The following is a 21,671-nucleotide window of genomic DNA, read 5'->3' as shown; positions in this document are numbered from 1 at the left end:
CCACTGGGGAGAGCTTCTTGGGCCCGGAGCGGAGGGCGGTGTGCTCAGGTGGGCCCTATCTCCAGGCACCTCCAGTGATGAGGAAGAGGACCTGGACTCCGTGGTGGTGGAGTTCGACGACGGGGACACTGGCCACATTGCTGTCTCCAACATCAGGCTGCTGCCTCCAGACTTCAAGATCCAGTGTGAGCCCCAGGGCCCTCCAGGGTGGCGTCCTTCCTTCCTGGATCAGCCCATATGGCTGGAGTTCGGGCGGGCTTCTCCTGGGTCCAGACATTAGCTCCCTGATCTCCCAAGAGGAGGCTCATGGGGAAGAGGTCACCCTGGCAGCACAGCGCTGAGGCCACTGGTCCACCCTGCAGGCACCGAGCCCTCGCCAGCCCTGCTGGTGTCCAGCAGCTGCCGGAGGACCAAGAAATCTTCCTGTGAGGCGCCCCCGCCCAGTGAGGCCACCGCTCCCAGCCTGTCTCCTAAGGCTCGTGACGGGTCCGAAGCCTCAAAGACCTCCGGGAAGAAATCCACAGGCAAAGACAAAGCTGGTACTCACAGGACCTCGGGTGGGGAACTCCCTCAGGAGTGGGGGGGAAGGAAGGGTGGGAGGGTGGTTTCTCTGACTCTACCTGGCCTCTCCCCAGGCAAAACAGAGCTCCTGACCTCTGGTGCCAAGCCCCCCGCGGGGGCCTCAGACCACTTCTTGGGCCGCCGGGGCAGCCCGCTGCTGAGCTGGTCGGCGGTGGCGCAGACCAAGCGGAAGGCGGTGGCCGCGGCAGGCAGCAAGGGGCCAGGAGTGCTGCAGAACCTCTTCCAGCTCAACGGCAGCGCCAAGAAGCTGCGGGCCCGCGAGGCCCTGTTCCCCATGCACAGCGTGGCGCCACCCGTGTTCGGCAACGGCTTCCGCGCTGACTCCTTCAGCAGCCTGGCCAGCTCCTACGCGCCCTTTGTCAGCGGGGCCGGGCCTGGCCTGCCCGGGGGGGCCCACAAGCTGCTGCGGGCCAAGAAGGCCGAGGTTGAGAAGGGCGGGCGGCGGCGGACAGGCGGCGAGTTCCTGGTCAAGCTTGACCACGAGGGCGTGACCTCCCCCAAGAGCAAGAACTGCAAGGCGCTACACGCTGGCGACAAGGACTCGGGGCCCAGGCCAGGGAGGCCCCTGCCCAGCCCCAGCTACGGGCACCCAGCCCTCGTGGGCAAGGACAGGAAGGGGCGGGCACCCGTCCACCCGCTGCCCATGGGGCTGGCGCTGCGCAAGTTCGCGGGCCAGGCCGAGTACCCGCTGCCCTGTGACAGCGACTGCCACAGCTCCTACTCAGACGAGGAGGAAGACGGGCCTGGCCTGGCACCCGGCGTGCCCTCCCGCTTCCTCGCCCGCCTGTCCGTGTCCTCCTCGTCCTCGGGTTCATCCACCTCCTCCTCCTCTGGCTCCCTGTCCACCTCCAGCCTCTGCTCCTCGGACGACGAGGGCTCTTCCTACAGCTCAGACGAGGAGGACCCCGCCCTGCTGCTGCAGACATGCCTCACCCACCCAGTGCCCGCGCTCCTGGCCCAGCCCGAGGCCCTGCGCTCCAAGGGGGGCGGCCCGCACCCGCACGCCCAGCGCTGCTTCCTGTCCAGGGCCACCGTGGCCGGTGGGGGTGCGGGCGCGGGCCCCAGCAGCAGCAGACCCCGGCTCAAGCGCAAGGAGGCCCTGAGCTTCTCCAAAGCCAAAGAGCTGTCCCGGAGGCAGCGGCTGCCCTCCGTGGAAAACCGGCCAAAGATCTCAGCCTTCCTGCCCGCCCGGCAGCTCTGGAAGTGGTCGGGGAACCCCACGCAGGTAGGTGGGCCTGGCCCGCGCAAGCGCCCTCAAGACTTGCCATTTGTCTCTCCTGCACACTGTCGCTCTCTGTCATTCCGGCCTGTGTCCCCTGCCCACCCTGTGCCCCTGGCTGTCTCCTGCAGAGGCGTGGCATGAAGGGGAAGGCCAGGAAGCTGTTCTACAAGGCCATCGTCCGGGGCAAGGAGACGCTTCGCATCGGGGACTGCGCGGTCTTCCTGTCGGCCGGGCGGCCCAACCTGCCCTACATCGGCCGCATCGAGAGCATGTGGGAGTCGTGGGGCAGCAACATGGTGGTGAAGGTCAAATGGTTCTACCATCCGGAGGAGACCAAACTGGGGAAGCGGCAGAGCGACGGGAAGGTGGGGCCGCCTGGTGGAGGGCAGGGGTCCCGGGGGCCTGGGCAGGCTCAGAGTGGGGGTCTGGGAAGAGGTGTCTTAGCAACTAGCACCAGCAGTCGGAAGAAGGGGAATGATCACCTATGAACATCCCCCCTCCCTGTACCCACACCTCAAGGTGCCTCTTCCTAAGGGTCACATGGGCCCAACAGGGAGTAACATGGCTGAGGGCTCAGGCCCCGAGCCAGGCCACCTGGATCCCTCCCTGACCACTTCTATGACTCCTAGTGGAGTGGGTGACAATTTCACCTCATGGGGGGCTGTGACCCATGGCAGCATGTAGCACCAAGCAGGTCCCACCCTCAGCAGCGCCCCCCTACAGCAGACCCTCTGGTCCCTGCCTGCCCAAACCGATCTAAGACCCTAAACACCCCCAGCACACTCTCCTGTCTTCCCTGAGAACCGTGTTTGCAGATGGTGCAGAAACAAGTGTTTCTTGCACTCTGCCCACCCGCCGGGGCTCTAGGTGCCGGCTCCCCCGCCACACGGTTAAAATCTTATCCAGAGCTGAGGGTCCCAGGGTCGGGTGGGGTGTGCTGTCCCACGCCAGACCTGACCCCAGGCGCTCCTCTCCCCGCTCCCCGGCAGAACGCGCTGTACCAGTCCTGCCACGAGGACGAGAACGACGTGCAGACCATCTCCCACAAGTGCCAGGTCGTAGGGCGCGAGCAGTACGAGCAGATGACACGGAGCCGCAAGTACCAGGACCGACGGGACCTCTACTACCTGGCGGGCACCTACGACCCCACCACGGGGCGCCTGGTGACGGCCGACGGCGTGCCCATTCTGTGCTGACTCTGCGCGGACGGCCGCAGGTGACCCACCCGCCCAGCGGTGCCCGGCGTGCAAGCCACAGGCACGAGAGGACGCAGCCCCACGCCTCTGAGTAGGAGGCTGGCCCACACCTCGGAGGGGCGAGTCTGAGCAAATATGCAAACCCACCAAGGCAAGATCCAGGCTTTTTATTATTATTATTATTATTATTTTCCCTGGAAAGCGAGAGAGCTTTTAGGCGTCGGAACCCAGTCCCATCCGTCTGCTGCGGAGGGTCAGCTGTGCCCCCAACTGGGATCCGCCGGCCCTCTCTGTTTTCCCGCATCGGCAGTTCATGAGAGATTAGAATCCAAGCCATATTTTCCCTAGTACCTCCGACTGTCTCCCACCAGGGAAAGCAGAAATCAGGTGTGTTGTCTATTTATTTCTCTATGTAAATATTGTATTCCTTGCGGGGAAGTTTTATGGAAAAAAAGTGGAAAAGGATTTTTTTTTTCCCCACACGCGTGACAAGGGTGTGTGTGGGTGAGTGTGTGTGTGTGTCTGTGTATGTGTGTGTGTAGAGATTTTGTTCTGGGGGGTCTTCTTTGAAAATGCACTGTTTTCCTCAGCCTAGCTGAGTTCCAACTGGGGTGTCTGTAACAACAGAGGCAGGTGGGGCGTGGTCCGAGGGGCCAGAGGCCACAGGAGGGATCAGACAGAACCCTAGATTATACCTGCTGACCTCTTGGGGGGACTGTCTAAGATGGAAGTCACACTCGAGTTTATTTCCTTTTAATTCATCTCCTGGGGAAAAATGTATTGGGGGAGGTCGATGATGAGGGTCCCTTGCGGGGTAGGAGGGACGCCAGAAGCAGGCTCCCCAGCCCAAGACTGTGACTGCAGCCATATGTATCTTACCTCTATTTAAAACAAAGCAAAAATGAACAAATGTTTTAAACTATCAATATGAAAGGATGATGTTTTGATTTGATTTCCTGAATATTCCAAGTTATTTCCGATTTCCGTTTCAATGACCATCTTGCCCAGCCTCCACTGAGCAGGAAAGGAACTGGCCCTCCCCAACTCACGTGGAGTTTTGCAGGCCTTTTCTGCAGCCGCTTGGCAGGGCCGATGACCTGGCAGGCTAGTGCTTGGGGCCCAGAGCAGGGTTCCTCCTGCCCACACCCCAGCCTCGGGTACAAGGAGCGCTGCTCTGCCCAGCACCATAATTACTGTTGTGCCGCATGCGTGTCCCAGACCCTCAGCACCACCCCAGTAATCCCGGAGAACATGTCACCCCTTCACTTTTTCTGAGGCCAAGAGGGACAGGCAGGGCAAACCAGGCCCGTGACCCAACAGCCCTTCCCTCCCCCCCAAAAACCGCACTGAGGGATCCATGCTCCCATGTCACGCTAAGGGTCCCCTGGCCTCACTGAGAGCCCCAGGAAGGCCCCCCACGTTAGCCACTGCTCCTTAGCACGGGCTCTTGTGTGACCCACAGACCCACACCAGGTACCTGGGAAATGAGTCGGCGGGTGCCTGGGCCCGCTTTTCTTTCCAACCAGGAAATCACCCCGCCCACCCGGAGGGCCCCTCCCCCGCTCCTGGCGGCTCCAAGGAAAGTACAGGGACAGGGAGGGGTTCCCCTGCACCCCAGCTTTCCTCTCCCACCCCAACTCTCCCCTTTGTCTCGGCTCGAGTGCAATATTTCATTCCTGGTGGTCGTCCTGGAGACGGCCGCCAAGGTCCTGCTGGCGGCTGGGGAAGTGGAAAGATGCCGTGGAGAGGACACAGCCAGCTTCCAAGGCGCATGTGGGGAAGGGCCAGCCATGGACAGTAGAACCTGAGGCTACTTCCAACCCCAGTCTGCAAGGCAGGAACGAACAAAACAGGCAGCCTTTTCTTGGCCCTCCCGCCCTCCTGTTGGTTATTCTCCCTCGTCTGTGGACTTCTGTCCTTTGCTTTTCTCTTCTCATCCCCTCTGTCCGCGTGTGCGCGGACAGCGCGGCCTCCCACCGTGGTTAAACCTGGCAAAAGCACGACTCATGTAAATGTGTAAACTAAGAGGATGGTTGATTTTTTTTTCAATGTAAACACTAAAAACAAACAAACAAAAAAAAATGCAAAGGTTTTATGAACAGCAAACTCTATGTAAAGGCATTTTAGTATTAAATTTTTTATTGATAACTTGCTTAAGAATAAATATATAAACTATTGTACAGGTTTTCAGTGGTCCAGAATCCTAACTGCACCCCAGCGTCCAATGTGTGTGTTCCAAGGGGACTCCCTGGAGGCCCCAGAGGCTGGGGTCTCAGCAGACAAGGGACTGGGGCAACGGCGAGGCCTACCCTGCAGCAGCCTAGAAGAGCCAGAATTGGGGGGGCTGGGCCTTTGAGAGGCACATGCAGCCAAAATGGCTTTGGAGTGGCCTTGGCTTTGAGACCCCCCCACCCAGGACAAGGGTCCCTCTCTTGATAGATCTCTCCCAAGGTGGGTCAGATGTCCAGCCTGAACATGTGGCCAGGCTGGGTGCCCCTGGAAGGGAGGAGGGGAAGGTACAGGCATGGGGGAAAAGGGGGTCCCCAAAGTGGAGGGGAGGGGTCTGGGCAGACCGGACAGCACTCTCCTCACAGAAGGCATGAATTTACTCATTTGACAAATATTTTCAGCTATGCATGAGTTACACTCAAACAGCAGTCCTGATTGTTCAATGGATGGTTAGCCCCCATCAGGGCCTGGGGGATGTTGGGCAAGGGTACATCTCAATGTGCGCCCCCCCCTCCAGAGAGCTCCGCTCAGTGAGGCTGCAGCCCTGAGGGCCCCCCAGGAACCCTACCTGGGGGGGTGGCGCTGTTTTCCCTCCACCTCTAAGACCTCCTGGGGAGGACCCCTTCAGCTGAAACTGGGACCCCGATGAGGGGAGCTCAGGTCAGGGCAGAGAAGTGTGGGTAGTGGGGCTGTGACCCCCCCCAGGGGTGTCAGGAGCTGTGGGCCATTCGCACAGGTGCACACACACGCTGCCAGCCCATCCACTCTGGGGCTACCGCAGGCCAGCCCTGACCACGCCCTGTTCCCCTTTCTCATTTCCTCCACGGGATGATTCATTCAGAGAAAGCAGACCCCTCCCTGGGGTGCAGAAGGCCCAAGGCCGTGTGACCAGCCAGGTGTGACAGGTGAGGCCTGACAAGTTCTTCCCTAGGGCCGGTCCAAGCCCATCAAGGAATCCGATGAGAACGGGGCTCCTGAGCAGGAGGCCTGGGGCCGCAAGAAGTTGGGACAATCAGCCCGAGCTCCCAGGCTCAGCCATGCCTGAAGGCAGACAACCTGGCCCTTAGATTCACCGAGTTCATGAGTCAGCAGCCCCCACTCTGTGCAGGCGCAGGTTTCCAGCTGCTCAGGAGGGAAGCCCACTTCCAAGGGCTGCAGGAGGGAGAGGAGAGGGCGAGCCCAGAGGAGGCCTTGGGGACTAGGATGAGCGGCAGAAGGGGTCTGAGCAGGGGAGTGCTAGCTGACCACAGTTTCTGGCTCAGAGGCCCACTGTAGTGGGGGAAGGGGGGCTGGGGGAAGCAGACAGAGACCCCTGTGGGCTTGAAAGTGTATTGGTTATGTGCTGGGGCAGAGTCCAGGCAGGACCATGGCAGGGAACAGGGAGGTGAGGAACATGGCTGGCTGGTGGCCAGGAGGTACAGAGGGGCAGAAGCAATAGCTGGACTGTGGCCAGGGCCAGAGCCCGAGTGCAGGACGGGTCTGCACTGTCTGCTGGAGATGGGACACACAGAAGTCTCTAGGCGGAGTCCGAAATCAGACTGAGACGCCTCCCTCTGCGACCCCACAGTCAGACAACCAGCACCTTGGGGAGACACCGGCACCCAGAGAAAGACCCTAAGGGACTGGTGTGGGGACAGGAGTTCAGGTCTGGGCTAGAGGGTGAGGGGGTCCTGCAGACCAGAAACCTGGGAGGGTTGTCAATCGGCACAGAAACGGGGGCCAGTGGGGGTGAGCCGGGAGGCAGGGAACTACAGCGACACAGGTGAGGACCACTAGGGTCCGCCCCCAGCCCTCCTACTTTCTCCCCCCCTCCCCCAACTCCTCCCTCTTCCTGCCTTAACACCGTGCGGCTCTTGCCTTCTAGAACCTCCTGCCCACCAAAACAGGGCCTGGCAAGGGACGGAGGGTGGGGGCAGGGGCACATGAGAGGCCACAGAGCCCCAAGGGTTAAACATGCGAGACTGCACTTGGATCAAGACAAACGAGCCATTATGTGAAATGCTGAAGCAAGATAAGTGATGGCATTGGGTGAGTGAGATCAATAAAAGTGATGTTTTATCAGGTAGAAATGACAACCCAGCTGATCGCAATTCGTTTTTAATACCACAAACCAATTGGGGACAGGGGCTTTAATTGATCTTGCCCGGCTGGGGCGAGGTGGCTGGGGGCTGGGTGGGGAGCAGACCCAGGCTGGGGACAGGGGATCTCGGTTCTGCGGCCTAGCCATCAAGGGTTCTTCCAGGCACTCAGCCGGCCAAAGGCCAGTGGCTGGTCAGGTTCCTAGTGGCCTCCCAAGTCTGTGCAGCTTCAAGAGACCCTGCCAGGCATGGAGGGACCCACCTCTGGGACCCCTGGGTGAGGAAGTGGGCCAAGATGACACCAAGAAGGGTGACCCTAAGGGCTCCCTTGCCTCCCAGAGAGAAGCTGGGGTCTTGACCTCCATTCTTCCTGCCACCCACCCTCTGCCGCCACCCCCTCCCCTTCCCCAGCACTCCCCATGACAAGTCAGCACCCCCCCAAGCCATTTCTGCTCTGAAAGTCAGGCCACCTGCTGAGACCCAGGACGGTGACAGGAACAGGGCTGCTGGTACATGAGCTCCAGGGAGACAGACAGGCTGGGGATCATCAAGGCGAGCCCTCACCCAAAGCCCCCGGGGTCAGAGTGGCTCAGGCCTCCGGAGAGAAGGATGAGTAGAGGTGGGCCAGGCGGGGTGGCCAGTGGGAGCACAGCCCGGGACCGCAGAATCCTTGTCTGTGAAACGGGGTCCCCGACTCTTGCCACTGAGGAGATCGGGGGAGGTTGGTGGGAGGTAGTGAGGGATGTCTGGACCCACAGGTGGGCCAGGGTCTTTTCCATGGGCCACACGCCACTGCCCAGGCAGGAAGGGACTGACCGACAGAGCCCCGGGCTGAGCTCCTCACACTGCCCAGCATGCCGCTGCCTCTACACCCTCCCCACTGGAAGTGAAAGGGCTCCGAATGTGGGGACACGCACAGGCCTGAGCTGGACACGGTGGAGCCAGATTCCACACCCCTGTCTGCCTCAGGGGCCTGGCTCTCCCCTGCCTGGTGATGCCTCAGGACCTAGGAAGCCGCCCCAGCATCTCCATCCAGGGGCCCCCGGCATGCCCAGTGGCTCCGCTGAGAATTGATGAGGCTTCCCTCTGGGTACACTGGGGGTGCTACCTGCCCTTCCCCAACAAATATTCACAGGGCCACCTAGGTGTCAAGAATGTATCCCCCTGCTGCCCCAGGGGGGATGTCAGATGGGTCTCCAAAGCCACACCTCCCCCGCTCCCTCCACACTAGCCTGAGGCCCTAGGGCCCCCACGCAGCCCCTGGCCCAGCCCTGAGGATGGATGGGAGGAGTGTGGAGCTGATGGGGCCAGCGCTCTAGGACAAAAAGGACCTGAGGAAGAGAATTGGGGTGAGCAGAGGAGAGTGTTCTGAGTAGCGTCCTGGGGTGGGGGTGGTAATGTTCCGCCTTCCCTTCCGCCCCTCTTCCCTCTATTGGCTGCCCCTTCCCCAAGCCCCAGCTCCCAGAACTGAGCCAGTCAGGAGTGCGGCTCATTCGTCAAGCTCTGTGTCCTGAGGCCAGCCCAGGCCCCCTGGAGAGTCTCCACCACGCCTGCTGGGGTCCAGCCCATGGAAGCTATGGGCCTGGATGGGGTGCTGTGGGCCCTGACGGACGGTGCTGGAGCCCCTCCCTTCACCCTCCTCACCAGGAGCCCAGACCAGCTCTGGTGGGAACAGAAGATTCAGTCACACCTAGCCAGCTTGGTCAGCACGGCAAGAGGCCACTGCAAGACACAGGAATCAAGGCCGTAAACCGAACCGTCTGGGGTGGGCAGGCCACAGCTCCGTGACTGCACATTCTGCTATCCTGACGGCCCATCCTCAGAGGCTCCCATCCCCACTCCACACCCTCAAGAGACCTGGAAGGGCCCAATTCGGGCATAAAGAGGACAGGCTGGCCTCCAAACTGCCCCTCTATGTGCTGTACCATATTGAAGGGATGGAGCCTGGAGCCAGCGCTCTCTAGGCATTTCCATCAATTCTGAAGTTCAGACACATTTCAGCTTCTACTCAGCCTACTCAAATCTCCAGGGCTGGGGACAAGGCCCTCCCCAGCATCTAGAAGCAGAAAGAGCAGCCAAAGAACGGTTCTGTCACTTTGCTGACGGAGAGTGAGCCGCTCCGAGCCCAGAGAAAGGCTTGAAATAAGCTCACCACACAGCTGTGGGCACCTGATGCCACTGCAGAGCTTGGAAAAGCTTTTCTTAGGTTCAAGCTTGGAAAAGCTTTTATTTTCTTAGGTTCCAAGTTCCCTTGACAGTGTCCCTTGCCCCCTTCCACTGCTTAGATTGAGCTTTCAGGCGCTCTCTATCGTAAGCCACCTCAACCTCAGGATCAGCGGGGCCTACTTGAATGAGTGTTTCCAGCCTGACTCTGCAGGACTCCTAAGGCAGACTGCATCCGTTTTCAGAGAAAAAGCAAGACTGACCCAGCACCCTAGACTTGCCAGGCCAACGACCATTGTTCAGGGAGAACCTTTACCAGTCCTGTCTCCCTCAACAGAAAAGGACAGGGGCCCCTGGTGACACCCAGGGCTGGCGGGGAAGGAGGCAATGCCTCCCACCCTTCCCAAACATCCTAGAATCCGCCATCCTGCCCATCAGAGAAGGACACGGCCTACATCTTTTCTCACCTCCCGCAGATGTGATCGGCTCCTGGCAGGAACACAACTTGTTTTCATCTGTCTGCTCACCCAACCATCCATCTATTATTTCAGCAAGTATGTGCTGAAGACCTACTGTGTGTTGGGCCCTATGCCAGGCACCACGATGCAGCATGGAGGGGATGACACAAAGTGCCCGCCCTCGGAGAGCTTGAGCCCGGCTGAGAAGGCTGGCCCAGAAACCACGGCATCCAGCAAACCCAGAAGCTGTGCGCAGGGCGCCAGGCAGGGAGCACGAAGCAGCTGCAGGCTGAGAAATCCAGGTCAAGGGCCCGGCGGGAGGGAGGGGAGCTCCTCTCCCAGGAAACCCAGCCCCTGGCAGAAGCACTTCTAGGGGCATCCACAGCTGCTTCCTTTAACTGGTTTAATCTGAAGAAGCTTTCAGAGGAAGGCTGAACTAGGGCTTCGCTGGGTAGGAACCAAATTCCACTGGCCTCACCTTGAAAAACAGTAATGCAGAGAACAACTGGAGACCTGAGTTCTCAGCCCTGGGGCAGACTGGCCCTGAGGCCAGCAGGAAGTCTGCTCTTTCTGAGCCTGGGAGTGGGGACTGGGGCTCCACTGAGAAAAACTGCTCCAGATGCCGGCACGGTGAGCTAAACCCGAGGCCTCCCACAGCCCTTCTGCCCTAAGGTTCCCAGCAGTCGGGAGCCTCAGGCTCCCCAACCCTTCCCGCAGTAATGGAATGGTCCAGAGGCCTCCTCAACAATTTGGTTTGCTGAGAGGGGAAAGTTAAAACCACCCTTTTTATTTGGGAGGTTTTGAACAAGTTTAAGATCTTGCCCCTTGTCAGGAAATCTGTTTTCACTTATAAGAAACAGACTCAGGGGCCGGCGGTGAGCAGGGGGAGTGTCAGGAGACTCCGCACTGACAGGGTAATTATATTTTTCTCTACCGGGCCTTCAGCCGACCCCTCTGATCCTGGGCAAAACACCCCAGGCCTGGGGTTCCCCGAGGTCCCTGCAGTGGCTCCCTTCTTGGAGTTCGCTGGACGCGGCTGTGGAGGAACTCCGCAGGAAGGGGACACGAGCCCAATGCCAAGGACAAGACAGCACCGGAGCAGCCTCTGCTCTGGCCATCAGAATTTCCGTGGGATCAGCAGGGAAACCACACCACCCCAGCCCTGCGGGACACCATCCTAAGGCCTCCCTCCTTTGGCCAAAATGGAAATGTCAACGCCCTTGAAGCCTGCCTAAGGCCAATGTCCCAGTGGTCCAGAAGCCCCTGACCCAGCAGAAGGAGCCTCCTCTGTAGTCTGTGCCCAAGATGACCCCACCAGGGAGATCCACAACAGGAAGAAGCCATGCTGGCAGCCAGGCCTTACTCTAGTCATATAACCTCAGCCTAGCCAATCAGAGTGCCTCTCCCACAGTGATTGGTTTTGGAGTGTGCATGTGACCCAAGCTGAGCCAATTAGGGTCTGCTCCTGGCTCAGGAGAGCTGGAGATATGAGCATAGCCTTACTTTAAAAGCCAGGTGGGATGCATGAGCTGCAGGTGCAGGTGAAGCCTGTATCTCCTGGCCTGGTACTAAACCCCAGCGGGACCACCCTCTGACTGGATCGGGTCACCAGATAACATACGGGATGCCCAGTTTAATTTGACTTTTGGATAAACAACAAGTAACTTTTAGTATAAGTATGGTCCATGGTAATAGGGATATACTAAAAATTATTCAGGGTCTGAGATTTAAATTTAACCCAATATCCTGGGACTTCCCTGGCAGTCCAGTGGTTAAGACTCCATGCTTTCTCTGCAAGGGGGGAGAGTTCAGTCTCTGGTCAGCAAACTAAGATCTACACGCCATGTGGAATAAAATAAAAGAATAAATTTAACACAACATCCTATGTTTATTTGCTACTGTGGGATGATGGGTTGAACTTGAAACCCAACTGGTGCTCCCAACACAAACTGGGTGCCCCCCAGCCCACCTGGCCATAAACAGGTGTATCCAGCAGCTTTTTATCAGGGGACAGAAAGGGTACACACTGAAGAGGCCAAGCAAACCCTGAAGGCACAGAAAGCCTCTGGAGCCTGCTCCTGCTGAAAACCCAGTTCTGGCTTGGCGGGGAGGGGCAGGAAACACTGCTCTCCAGCCCAAATGAGGGGCTGATGCCAGGGCTGGGGGGTGTGCTGAGACTAAGAGGGCCAGCTCTCAGGTCCTCTCCTTTCTGCCTGTCCAGCACCAAGGGTACACGGATCATCCAGAGCTTTGCCACCTGCCTCCGGTCCTGCCTTGCCTCCTATGCCCTGAGAAGATGGGGTCTGGAGGGAGGGTGGTTATGGCTGCTCCTGTGTCCTGCTTAACAAGTATGGAGACAGCTTTGAGCATTTCAAGGAAGGGAGTGATAGGGGCTTCATGGTCTTGAGCCTCCTTCACCAGATAGTGGAAATCTGAAAAGTTCTTAGCAAGGTCCGCTTTTCTTGGCCTATCTCCCAACTACAGGTCCTTGGATAAGCCACTTGCCTCCCTGAGACCTAGGTTCCCTGTCTGTGAAAATAAGATGAAATGTGAGGACAGTTCATTGGTAGAGACTCCAGCATGTTTTGTGTACCCCATGGCCTCTGAGCTGCTGGGCCTAAGCAATGACTGTATCTGCAGAGAGGGACAGAGACAAAAGGTCATTTGTTACCTTCAGCATCATCTCTTCGTTTCCAGTTACCAGCAGGGGCAGAGACTGTGTTGCCCCAGTGCGTCTTCCCCTTTTCCTCAGTAATAGAACCACAACTTATAACTAGGCACCTGACTACCCAGAGCTAAGATCACATTTCCCAGCTTCCCTTGCAGCTATTCCAAGTTCTGGCCAATCAGTGTGAAGCAACATCATGTGCAATGGAAAGTGTCCTTAACACAGGGGCTGTGCTCTTCTTCGTCCCTTCTCCTCTCCTGCTTGTTAGAATGTACATGATGGCTGGTGCTTGAGCAGCCCTCTTGGATCATGAGGAAGATTCCGTATTCGAGAATACTAGGGCAACAAGACAGAAGGAGAAGGAGCCTGGGTTCCTGATGACTGTGGAGCCTCTAAAGCTGCTCTGGAGGCTTTTTGTGAAATGTTTCTCTTGTTTAAGTCGCTGTTATTTTGGGGTTTCTGTGGACATTAATCCTCACTGAGTGTTGGATCTTGCTCAGTCCACCCCCAGTCTCTCAGGCTCTCCTATCCTGCTGCTTGTCTGTCGGTATTGAGGACTTCCACTTCCACCTCCTGCCATTCTGCTGGGACACCTCTTTTAAGAGTCCCTGGGGCAATCTGATATCTAATGTGGTTCATTCTCAGTCCTGATGTCACTGCCAGGTCAGGCCCTCTCACAACACAAAGCGCTCATCACAGTCTATAATTATGTATTTATTGTGGATTTCCTTGATTGCCTGCTTCCCAGGACTGTCATTAATGTGAGGGCAGGGTTCCTGCCTGTGTGGGTTTACCATTATGTCCCTGTACCAGCTCAGGGCCTGGGCACAGGTGTGCACCAGTTGGGTGCTGGCCCTGCTGACACCACTGTGCTCCCCAATCCTCCTCCTCGGCTCCACAGTCCCTCCTGCTCCCTGCCCTCCTCCTTTGCCCTCCTCCAATGCTCAGAGTCCCTTCCATAGCTCTCCTTGCTCTGCACCAGTCCTGACCTCCAAGGCCCAGAGCCTTCCAGCTATCCACACCACCACATTTCAGTTTCTGAGTTCTGGTTTCAGATGTGAGGAAAGAATTGCTCTAGAACTCCAGAAGCAGCTCCAGGGCTTGCTGGCCATGCGGCTTCACTTCTCAGACCCTCCCCCGACTCTTGTCCCATAAATGGGGTAATACCACCCCCACCCAGGTAAGCATCCTATTCACAGGGGCATTAGGAAGATTGGGAGGCAGGACGTGTTCCTCCAACCCCCAATGGCTAACAGTAAAAGACAGACAATCTCAAATGGTGACACGGGCATGGGGCCATCAGAACTCACCCACACTGCCAATAAGAAAAGCAGTCAGGATTGCCATTTGGAGAACTAGCGGTATATACTAAAGCTAACACTGCCTCTTCAGGAGCCCCACTGCCAGGCACAAACTCAGAAGACATGCACTAGAATGTCTGTAGTGGCACTCTAAATTTTGGAGATTACTTGCACGTCCATTAACAGGACACTGGATGAATAAACTGGCATGCCCATACAACAGAATAGTGATGCTAAAGAACACAACTCAGACATGTACAGCAAAGGAGGAATCACACGCCTTATGTTAAGAAAAGCAGACAGCCTCAGGACAGGTGGTGTGGCTCCATTAATAGGAATATAAAGATCAGGCAAAAGTAATCTCTAGGGAGACCTTTCTGTGGTCTGGGATGAGAGGTGGCACTGGGGAGACACTACAGGGGCAGTTATCTGGGTGGGATGGTGGCTGCATGGTGAACACAAATGGAAACTCCATCCACCTTTAAACCTGAGATCGGTGCTCTGCCTCAGGATTTTTAGATGAATTTTCTTTTTTTGGCTGCATCACTCAGCATGCGCAACTTCCCCAACCAGAGATCAAACTTGTGCCACCTGCAGTGGAAGCATGGAATCTTAACCATTGGCTCAACAGGGAAGTCCATAGATGAACTTTTAAAACAAGGAGGTGCGGTCCAGGGACACAGAACATAGGTTCACAGGAAAGTCTTGTTACTGAAACCCCAGACCAGCTCTTGTTGCTCCTCCTCTCTCCCCATTTCTGTTCAGGACTCACTGGCCTCCAGCTTTCTGGGCTCTGCCAATTCCCCGGCCAAACCCCACACTCCCTGCAGCCCTGGGCCTATGTGCTCTCACACTCCTTCTGATTCATTCTCTCTCTTTGACCTTGACAGGCACCACCATCCTGGCCTCCCTGGCCTTCAGTCAGGACTGTTCTGACAGCGCTAAGGGCACCTGCACATCCCAACCCTGCAAGCCAGAAGGTGCTCTTAAGGACACGCCCTCCCTGCCCCTGAGTAGCATTCCGTCCACCTGCCCCGGCTTCCTTCCTTCCTCCCTCTCTGGAAGGAGGATCCAGGTCTGAAACTGGCACTCCTGATTCCAGGCACATCCCAACTTCTGATCTTGGCTGAGTCAGAGATGGCAAATTGGTCATCTTATGTGCCAGCTGCAATTGATTAGAGGGTTGCCTAGAGAATGTGCTGAGAAGGATTCTGAGGCCACCTTGGGCTCCACAGGAAAGAGTGGTTGATGGATGAGTGACACCTACCACATGTGATGGAAGAATGCAAGGCCACCTTGCTGCCCTGAGGGCCACCTTCACTCTACAACCCCCACGGTCCGCAGACAGGCTCCCCAAACTCGCCAAACCGAACACCACCTCCCTGACTACAACGATGCTTCTAATGACAGCGCACGTGTATTTATTGAGCCCATAATTACCACCTGCAAGACTGTGCTAAGCACATCACATACAGTCTCTTTCAACCTGCCCAATAATCCTGTTATTACCGCCATTTGACAGGTGGGGAACTGAGGTGGGGTACCTGGCCCAGGCCCCCTGACTCCCGTGTAGTGGGGTACATACACAGCCAGACTTCCCAAAACCACACCCTTGGATCTTGAGGTTTCACCTCTGTGCCCTTTGCCTTTCTTCACCTTCTCCAGTGCTCCAACGCCTACCTGTCCTTCCAAGCCACCTAAAGCGCCACCTCCTTCCCTCATCTCCCCTCCCCAAACTTTTCAGGGTCCTTGGCTCAGGCTACCTCATCCTGAACTTGTTAGACCACAAACTTCACACCTGGAACACATCCTTCCCTCCTTGGAGCCTCCTGGGGCTGAGACCTGGCCAGGCAGAGAAAGGCCTCCTGAAAAAATGTGTTAAGTGAGTAAACACCCCTTGTCTCAGAGCAAAGCCTGTCAGACCATGCCAAGACAAAATGCAAAGGTCCTTCCACCCTCTAGTATGTGCTGAGCACTGTGGATGGAGGCAGGCACGTGAAGAGACAACAGTGAGCAAGACCAGTCCCTGACCCTGGGACTCATGGTCCCAGCGGTGCCCTGTGACAGCCGCTTAATGAAAAGAGAGCATCAGGGAGGGCCTCCTGAAGGAGGCGCCTGAACTGTGTGGCCCATGTGCACTGACAAGCATGCTCCGCACCCACCGCTCTGCCCCTGTGTTCGACTTGCTGCTTGCATGTTGTCTTCCCACTTCTGGAGCTTGGACTGGTTCTGCACCAGAGAGGAAGGCCGAACCCCGCCCCACTCATTTCTCAACAACCTCAGCATAGGAGTGCACAAGGGTTTCACTTACATCAAAACAGCAATGTTTCTGAGATGCTTTTATTCACACTTCCCAACAGGTGTTGGACACCTCCCCATTTCCCTGCCCCAGCTGCTCTGCCTTGTGGCCCGAGGCTGACCTGTGGGCGCTGTGTTAATTGGAATTCAGCCAAAAAGGAGCCGGCAGATGAGAGGCGCAGGCAGGAGTAAAGTGAGGTCAGTATATATATCACCTGGTTCCTCCCGGCCAGTCCCTGTGTCCCTCCCTCCAAGGTCGGAACTCCTACAGGATGGGCCTCTCCTGTGACTACACCTACCCTTCAGGTCAAAGTGGTAACAGCTCCCCTTTGTTGCTGGCCCTGGGCGGCACCATCTCTCCTTTAATTCATTCATTTTCCATTTATTCAACTCTCCTCAAATACTCTGTCTGAGGGTGCCATAAAAATGTAAGACCACGTCAATTGCCCATAAAGAACATTCTTGTATGTTCCACTTGGAGTAGCTTGGAGGGGAGACTAATGGAAACTAGGGGGAGGCTAGCCTCCAAGCCTCCCCCGGGGCCACCAATGTTCGTGTCCCCAGAATAGTAGAAGGTGTCAATAACTGACTCAATCGATATATGAACTGATCCCGCCTAGCCCCTCCACCACCCAACAGCAGATTGCCTCTTCCTTCCTTCCCCCCGATCTGCTTCAGCCTCCACGGCCAAGCCCAGATGGCACACTCCTTCCTTCTTCCTCCCCTGAGGTCAGGAGCGTACAGCGGTGAGTGAGTGGCTTAAACCCCCAGGGAAGGTGAGAACCCGCGGCCGAGCAGCGGAGTCGGAAAACCGGGTCTCCAGGAGCTTCCGCCCTAACAGGCTAGGTGGATTTGAAGCTGTCACTTCACTCCACGTGTGCAACGGGAGCAACCACGACCCTAACCCTGCACAGCAGACGACCCAGAAGATGGTACAGCGCTTTGCGTGCAAAGGACACTCGGGGACCCTCGGGGCGGTGGGGGTCCTCGGGGTTGGGGGTCCTTGAGACGGCGCGAGTCGCTGTACGGTCTCCCCGGCACACCCAACTATAAGCACGCAGTCCGCCGCGGCCGGAGTACAGCCGCGCACGCCGCCCCACGTGGGGCCGCACGGGCTCGCGGCCCCGGCGCCCGATTGGTCTTCGTGCAGCCAATCAGAGGGCGTCGTTGACAGTGGCCTCGCCAATTGGCTGCGGGGAGCCGGCCAGGGAGGGGCGGGGCCTCCTTTTGTTCTTTCCTCCGCGGCACCGCGAGCCCCGCCTCCTGGGCCCCGCCTCGGGGGTCCCCTACCGCCCGCGTTCCCCCGTTGCGCGTACCCCCACCCCAGAGCTCAGGTTGGGGCCACTGAGGAGCTGCAGGCTGCGGCCGAGGACCCTACTAAGTGGCCGCTCCGGGCCGGCCTCCCCTTCAGTCCCCTTTCCAACCACCCTCCCCCCAACTTGCTCACACACAGGAGAAAGAACCCGCAGCCTGAAACGCGGCCTGCGCTGGGGCTGACCTTGGACAAGCCCTTTCAGTTCTGTCCCTTGGTTCCCTTACCCTTGCTTTCTCCCTGTCTCCTAGGACTTGTGGACAAGAAGAACCCATAAAAAGTGAGCTCAGGCTCTTTCTCAAATGTACCCAGTGAGTGATAGGAATGTCTCTTGATTTTTCCTGAGGGGAAGTTTGCCGAGGAGAGGAGGCCAAGTGTCCGGATGTTGCTAACCTGAGACCGTTTTCAGAATGACAGTCTTCTCCTAATCAGAGGGGATGGGTGGGGGATGGGGCAAAAGCCGCTGCCTCAGCCTGGCCAGCTGTGCAAACTCTCCCTAAATCATCTCCCTCTTCCATCACTTCACAGTGGCCTCCCTCTGGGGTGGAAAGTGGTGGCCCCAGGAGCCAGAGGCCCTTGCAGGGAGAGAGAGCTCTGGGCTGGGTTAGGGGGTCAGGGGTCCAGGTCTGGTCCCTTTCCATCCCAGCCCACCACCTTTCCCCAGAAACTGCCTGGAGGCATTTCCCAGTGAGATGGTGGCTACATACAAATCTCAGGAGGCAGTCGGCTGCAGTACTGGCCCGACTATGGACACAGGGCTCCCAATCTCTAGATTCCCCTCCCACTCAGAGTTCCCCTGTGCTCCTTCTCCCCCACCCACTGGGAACCCAGAGTCTCAGCTCCTTTCCTTCCATGAGGTGTCAACCGAGAAGACCACTGAGACAACAGGAAGTACAGGGCCCCTGCAAGGGAGGAAGTCAGGCCCCAAGGACTCCTCAGCACCCACTCCAACCCCCATTGACCTGGAAAAGCCCCCAAACCACTGCTGATGGAGCCCTAATGGTGGCTTAGGGACAGCAGCTTGACAAACAAGGGAGTCACCTCCGAGATCACCTGCCCAGACCTGGGAGTCTGTAAAAAATGTAATTCCCTGAGATAGACTGGAATGTGATCCGTGTTCAGAATGCCTCCACATGCCATCAGTGGAGGAGTCCCTCAGCCATCGTGTGTGACTCCTGGGTTCTGGTGTGTTGGGCCAACCACTCTAGCTCCCAGCAAGCATCATGGGCTCAGAGGCCTCCCCTGCAGCCTGACTGTAGTGGCCCTGGAAGGACTTCCAGTCTCAGGGCCTTGGCAGGTGTCTGCTGGCTCCCTGGGGGTGGGGTGCTGGGAGCCTGACATCTGCGGAGTGTTTTTACTGTTGGACAAATTGAATCAATTAAACAGGCCCCATCAGGGTGGCCGGGAGCCCAGTGAATGGGAAGGAGGGGGGAGCAGAGCCAAGGGGACAACACAGCCTGTCTGTGGGAGCATCTCACCAGCAAGGGTTCAGGGTGAAGAGGCAGGTGGAATGTACCCCCTTCCTGGCTGTTTGGGGCAGGGACCCTCTATGCCAGCCACAGAGAAGGAGGGTCTTGGGGCAAAAGCCAGCCAGGGGTGCTGGAGCAAGTTACAAGGGGTGACCCATTTCTCTGCCCAGAATGCAGACCTTCTGGGCTTCTCAGCCATCTGCCCTACAGATCCTTGGGGGCACATCCTCAACACTGCAGGCTCCTTTCAGTGGCATTTTGTTGCACTCACATGGAGGCCTGCGGAAGCTGAAGGCTCCACCCAAGAAAGAGGAGGATGTCTAGGGAGGTTGGAGGAGCCAGCAGAGGGAAAAGGAAACAGACTTTGGAGGTGATAGCGAGGACCAGTCATCCACCTGCAGCGGAAGCCTCCCCTTGGGCAGGCCCAGAATGATTTAGGGGCCGGCTGCTCTGTGACCCAACTGACCCAGGGCTGGCCACTGCTTGGGAGGCCGAGCAGCTGCCGGAGCATCCCACTACCAGCCCTGCATCCAGTTCCCCAACTCTAGCGAGGGCAGCAGAGCCACCTTCTCAAATGCCCTTCCCCCGAGTCCTGAGTCCTGGGGCAGTGGTGTCTCCTGAGGCTGCAGCTGCAGGGTGGTGACAGGGTTTCTGTGAGTTGGGCCAAGATTACCCTCCCCCCGCCCAGCTGCCACCCTGGCACAGGCTCTCTCCAAAGTATCTTTGCTCTTCAGATGCCATGGTGGTGATGATGTCACTGTCACCCTGGACAGCCAGACCACGTCTGTCCCTTGATGTCAAATGACTGTTACTGGGCCACCTGAGGCAGACGGCGTCTCAGCAGCAGCTTCCACGGAGGACAGAGCGGTCAGCAGGAGACCTCCATGGGGCAGAGGCTGAGAAAGGACACTGACCAGTGTCTGGGCCCGGGTACTGGCTGAGGGTCCCACTTCCAGAAGTTAGCCTGGGACCAGGGTCATTTCACTGGGAGGTGAAGAGGAGACCCTTGCAGCTGCCACAGCCCTGGGCCAGGGCCACCAGTGTGATGATTTCACTGTGGATGCTGTCCTTTCCTGGAGAGGCCACTGGCACCCAATCTGAATCCTCTGGGGTTGCTCTAACCAGAAGTCCTGCCAGGGGAGGAGACGCAGGGAGGGCCGGGAGAGGGCGGCCGTCCATGTCTTGGTTCTTGCTTGCATGTCACCTGCTGAGGACCCCCAAACTCAGACCCCCCACCTCCCTCATGGGTCGAGTTTTGAGGCGTGGAGGTGTTGAGTATGGGCCACAGGGACCCCAGAGGGATGCCAGGTCTTGGCCATCTAGTGCCTTGTCTTAACGGAAGTGAGTGTTCAGAGCATCTGGCAGGCACCCCCTCAGGAGGTGGGATGTGGGATTAGTGCAGGTTTGCTTGCAGAGGAGCAGTTAACAGGCAGGCACGGGGTCCTGGGAGGAAGGAACTGCGTTTTCTTTCTCCACTGAGCCTTTGCTGCATTTTCGCCCCCCTCCCCTCCCCACCTCCGCCCCTCATCAGCTGCAGTGCAGTCTCGGGGCGGGAAGTTGCCGCCCGCCCGCTCCCACCCTTGGTTCTACCGTCCTGACGTGAACCAGGAGATCAACCTCCTTCGCCGCCGAGGGCTCAGTGGTGGAGGGCGGGGGAAGCCAGCGGCCGGCAGGAGCGGTGCTGGGGCGCCCTCCAGCGGCTGCGGCAGGGACGATCGCAGACCTGTGGACCCGAAGAGCTGGCGGTGTGGGGTAGGGGTGGGGGTGGGGCGCACCGGTTGTAGGGAATCCAGCCTGGATCCAGCCTGGGGATCGACGCCCCGTATTCTTGATTGGATCTCAGATAACTTGGGAACCAAAAAGGGAGCTGCCCCGTAAGGCACTCTGCTCCTCGAAGCTCACCAGGTGGGGTGAAGAGTAGCACGCACACCAGGTAAAGCGTGGGGGTATTAGCCACCCCCACCTCCCCAAGTGTAATCAATACCTCCAAACTCAAATCCTGCCACACCCAGGCCCAGAGCACTTTGAGAGCAAAAAGATGGCAGATACTGTTTCGAATATAACTCGCATACTCCATACAATTTGCCCCTTTAAAGTGTACAATTCCAAAAAAAAAAAAAAAAAAAAAGTGTACAATTCCATAGTTTGGGGATATTACATCATTAATTTTTTAAATTGTGGTAGATGTATATAACAAGATATGTCATTTTAAAACCATTATCAAGTATACAGGTCAACGGCATTTAGTACATTCTCAGTGTTCAGTAACCACCACCACTATCCATTTCCTGAGCTTTCTCATTATCCCAGAGAGAAACTCTGTAGCAACTAAGCAATAACTCTTCATTCTTCCCTATCTCATAACCTCTAATCTACTCTCTCTCTCTCTGAATTTGCCAAGGTTAGGTGTTTCATGTAAATGAAGTCATACAATACTACAATACTTGTGCTTTTCCCTGATGGCTCAGATGGTAAAGAATCTGCCTGCAATGCAGGAGACCTAGGTTCGATCCCTGTTCTGGAAGATCCCCTGAAGAAGAGAATGGCTGCCCACTCCAGTATTCTTGCCTGGAGAATTTCCATGGACAGAGGAGCCTGGTGGGCCACAGTCCATGGGGTCCCAAAGAGTCAGACACGACTGAGTGACTTTCACTTCACTATTCAGTATGTCACTCAGCATCATGTCTTCAATGTC

The 21,671-nt window shown here is 57.3% G+C and overlaps 1 protein-coding gene across 7 annotated transcripts in view; it reads left to right on the top strand.

The window, feature by feature from the left end:
• The window catches only part of BAHCC1 (BAH domain and coiled-coil containing 1), a 60,439-nt gene extending 55,254 nt beyond the window's left edge, over positions 1-5,185 (top strand). For all 7 annotated transcript variants that reach the window (XM_043905236.1, XM_043905232.1, XM_043905238.1 and 4 more), the window contains 5 exons: positions 66-185; positions 363-539; positions 636-1,807; positions 1,933-2,169; positions 2,794-5,185. In XM_043905236.1, the coding sequence (XP_043761171.1) occupies positions 66-185; positions 363-539; positions 636-1,807; positions 1,933-2,169; positions 2,794-3,000 (1,913 nt within the window). In that variant the 3' untranslated portion in view covers positions 3,001-5,185. The remainder of the gene's footprint in view (positions 1-65; positions 186-362; positions 540-635; positions 1,808-1,932; positions 2,170-2,793) is intronic.
• Positions 5,186-21,671: the final 16,486 nt, after the last annotated feature.

This window comes from Cervus elaphus, chromosome 5, assembly GCF_910594005.1.
Source record: "Cervus elaphus chromosome 5, mCerEla1.1, whole genome shotgun sequence".
Classification (NCBI taxonomy): Eukaryota; Metazoa; Chordata; class Mammalia; order Artiodactyla; family Cervidae; genus Cervus; species Cervus elaphus.
The sequence above is the reverse complement of the archived record's forward strand: the minus strand, read 5'-3'. Positions and strand labels throughout refer to the sequence as shown.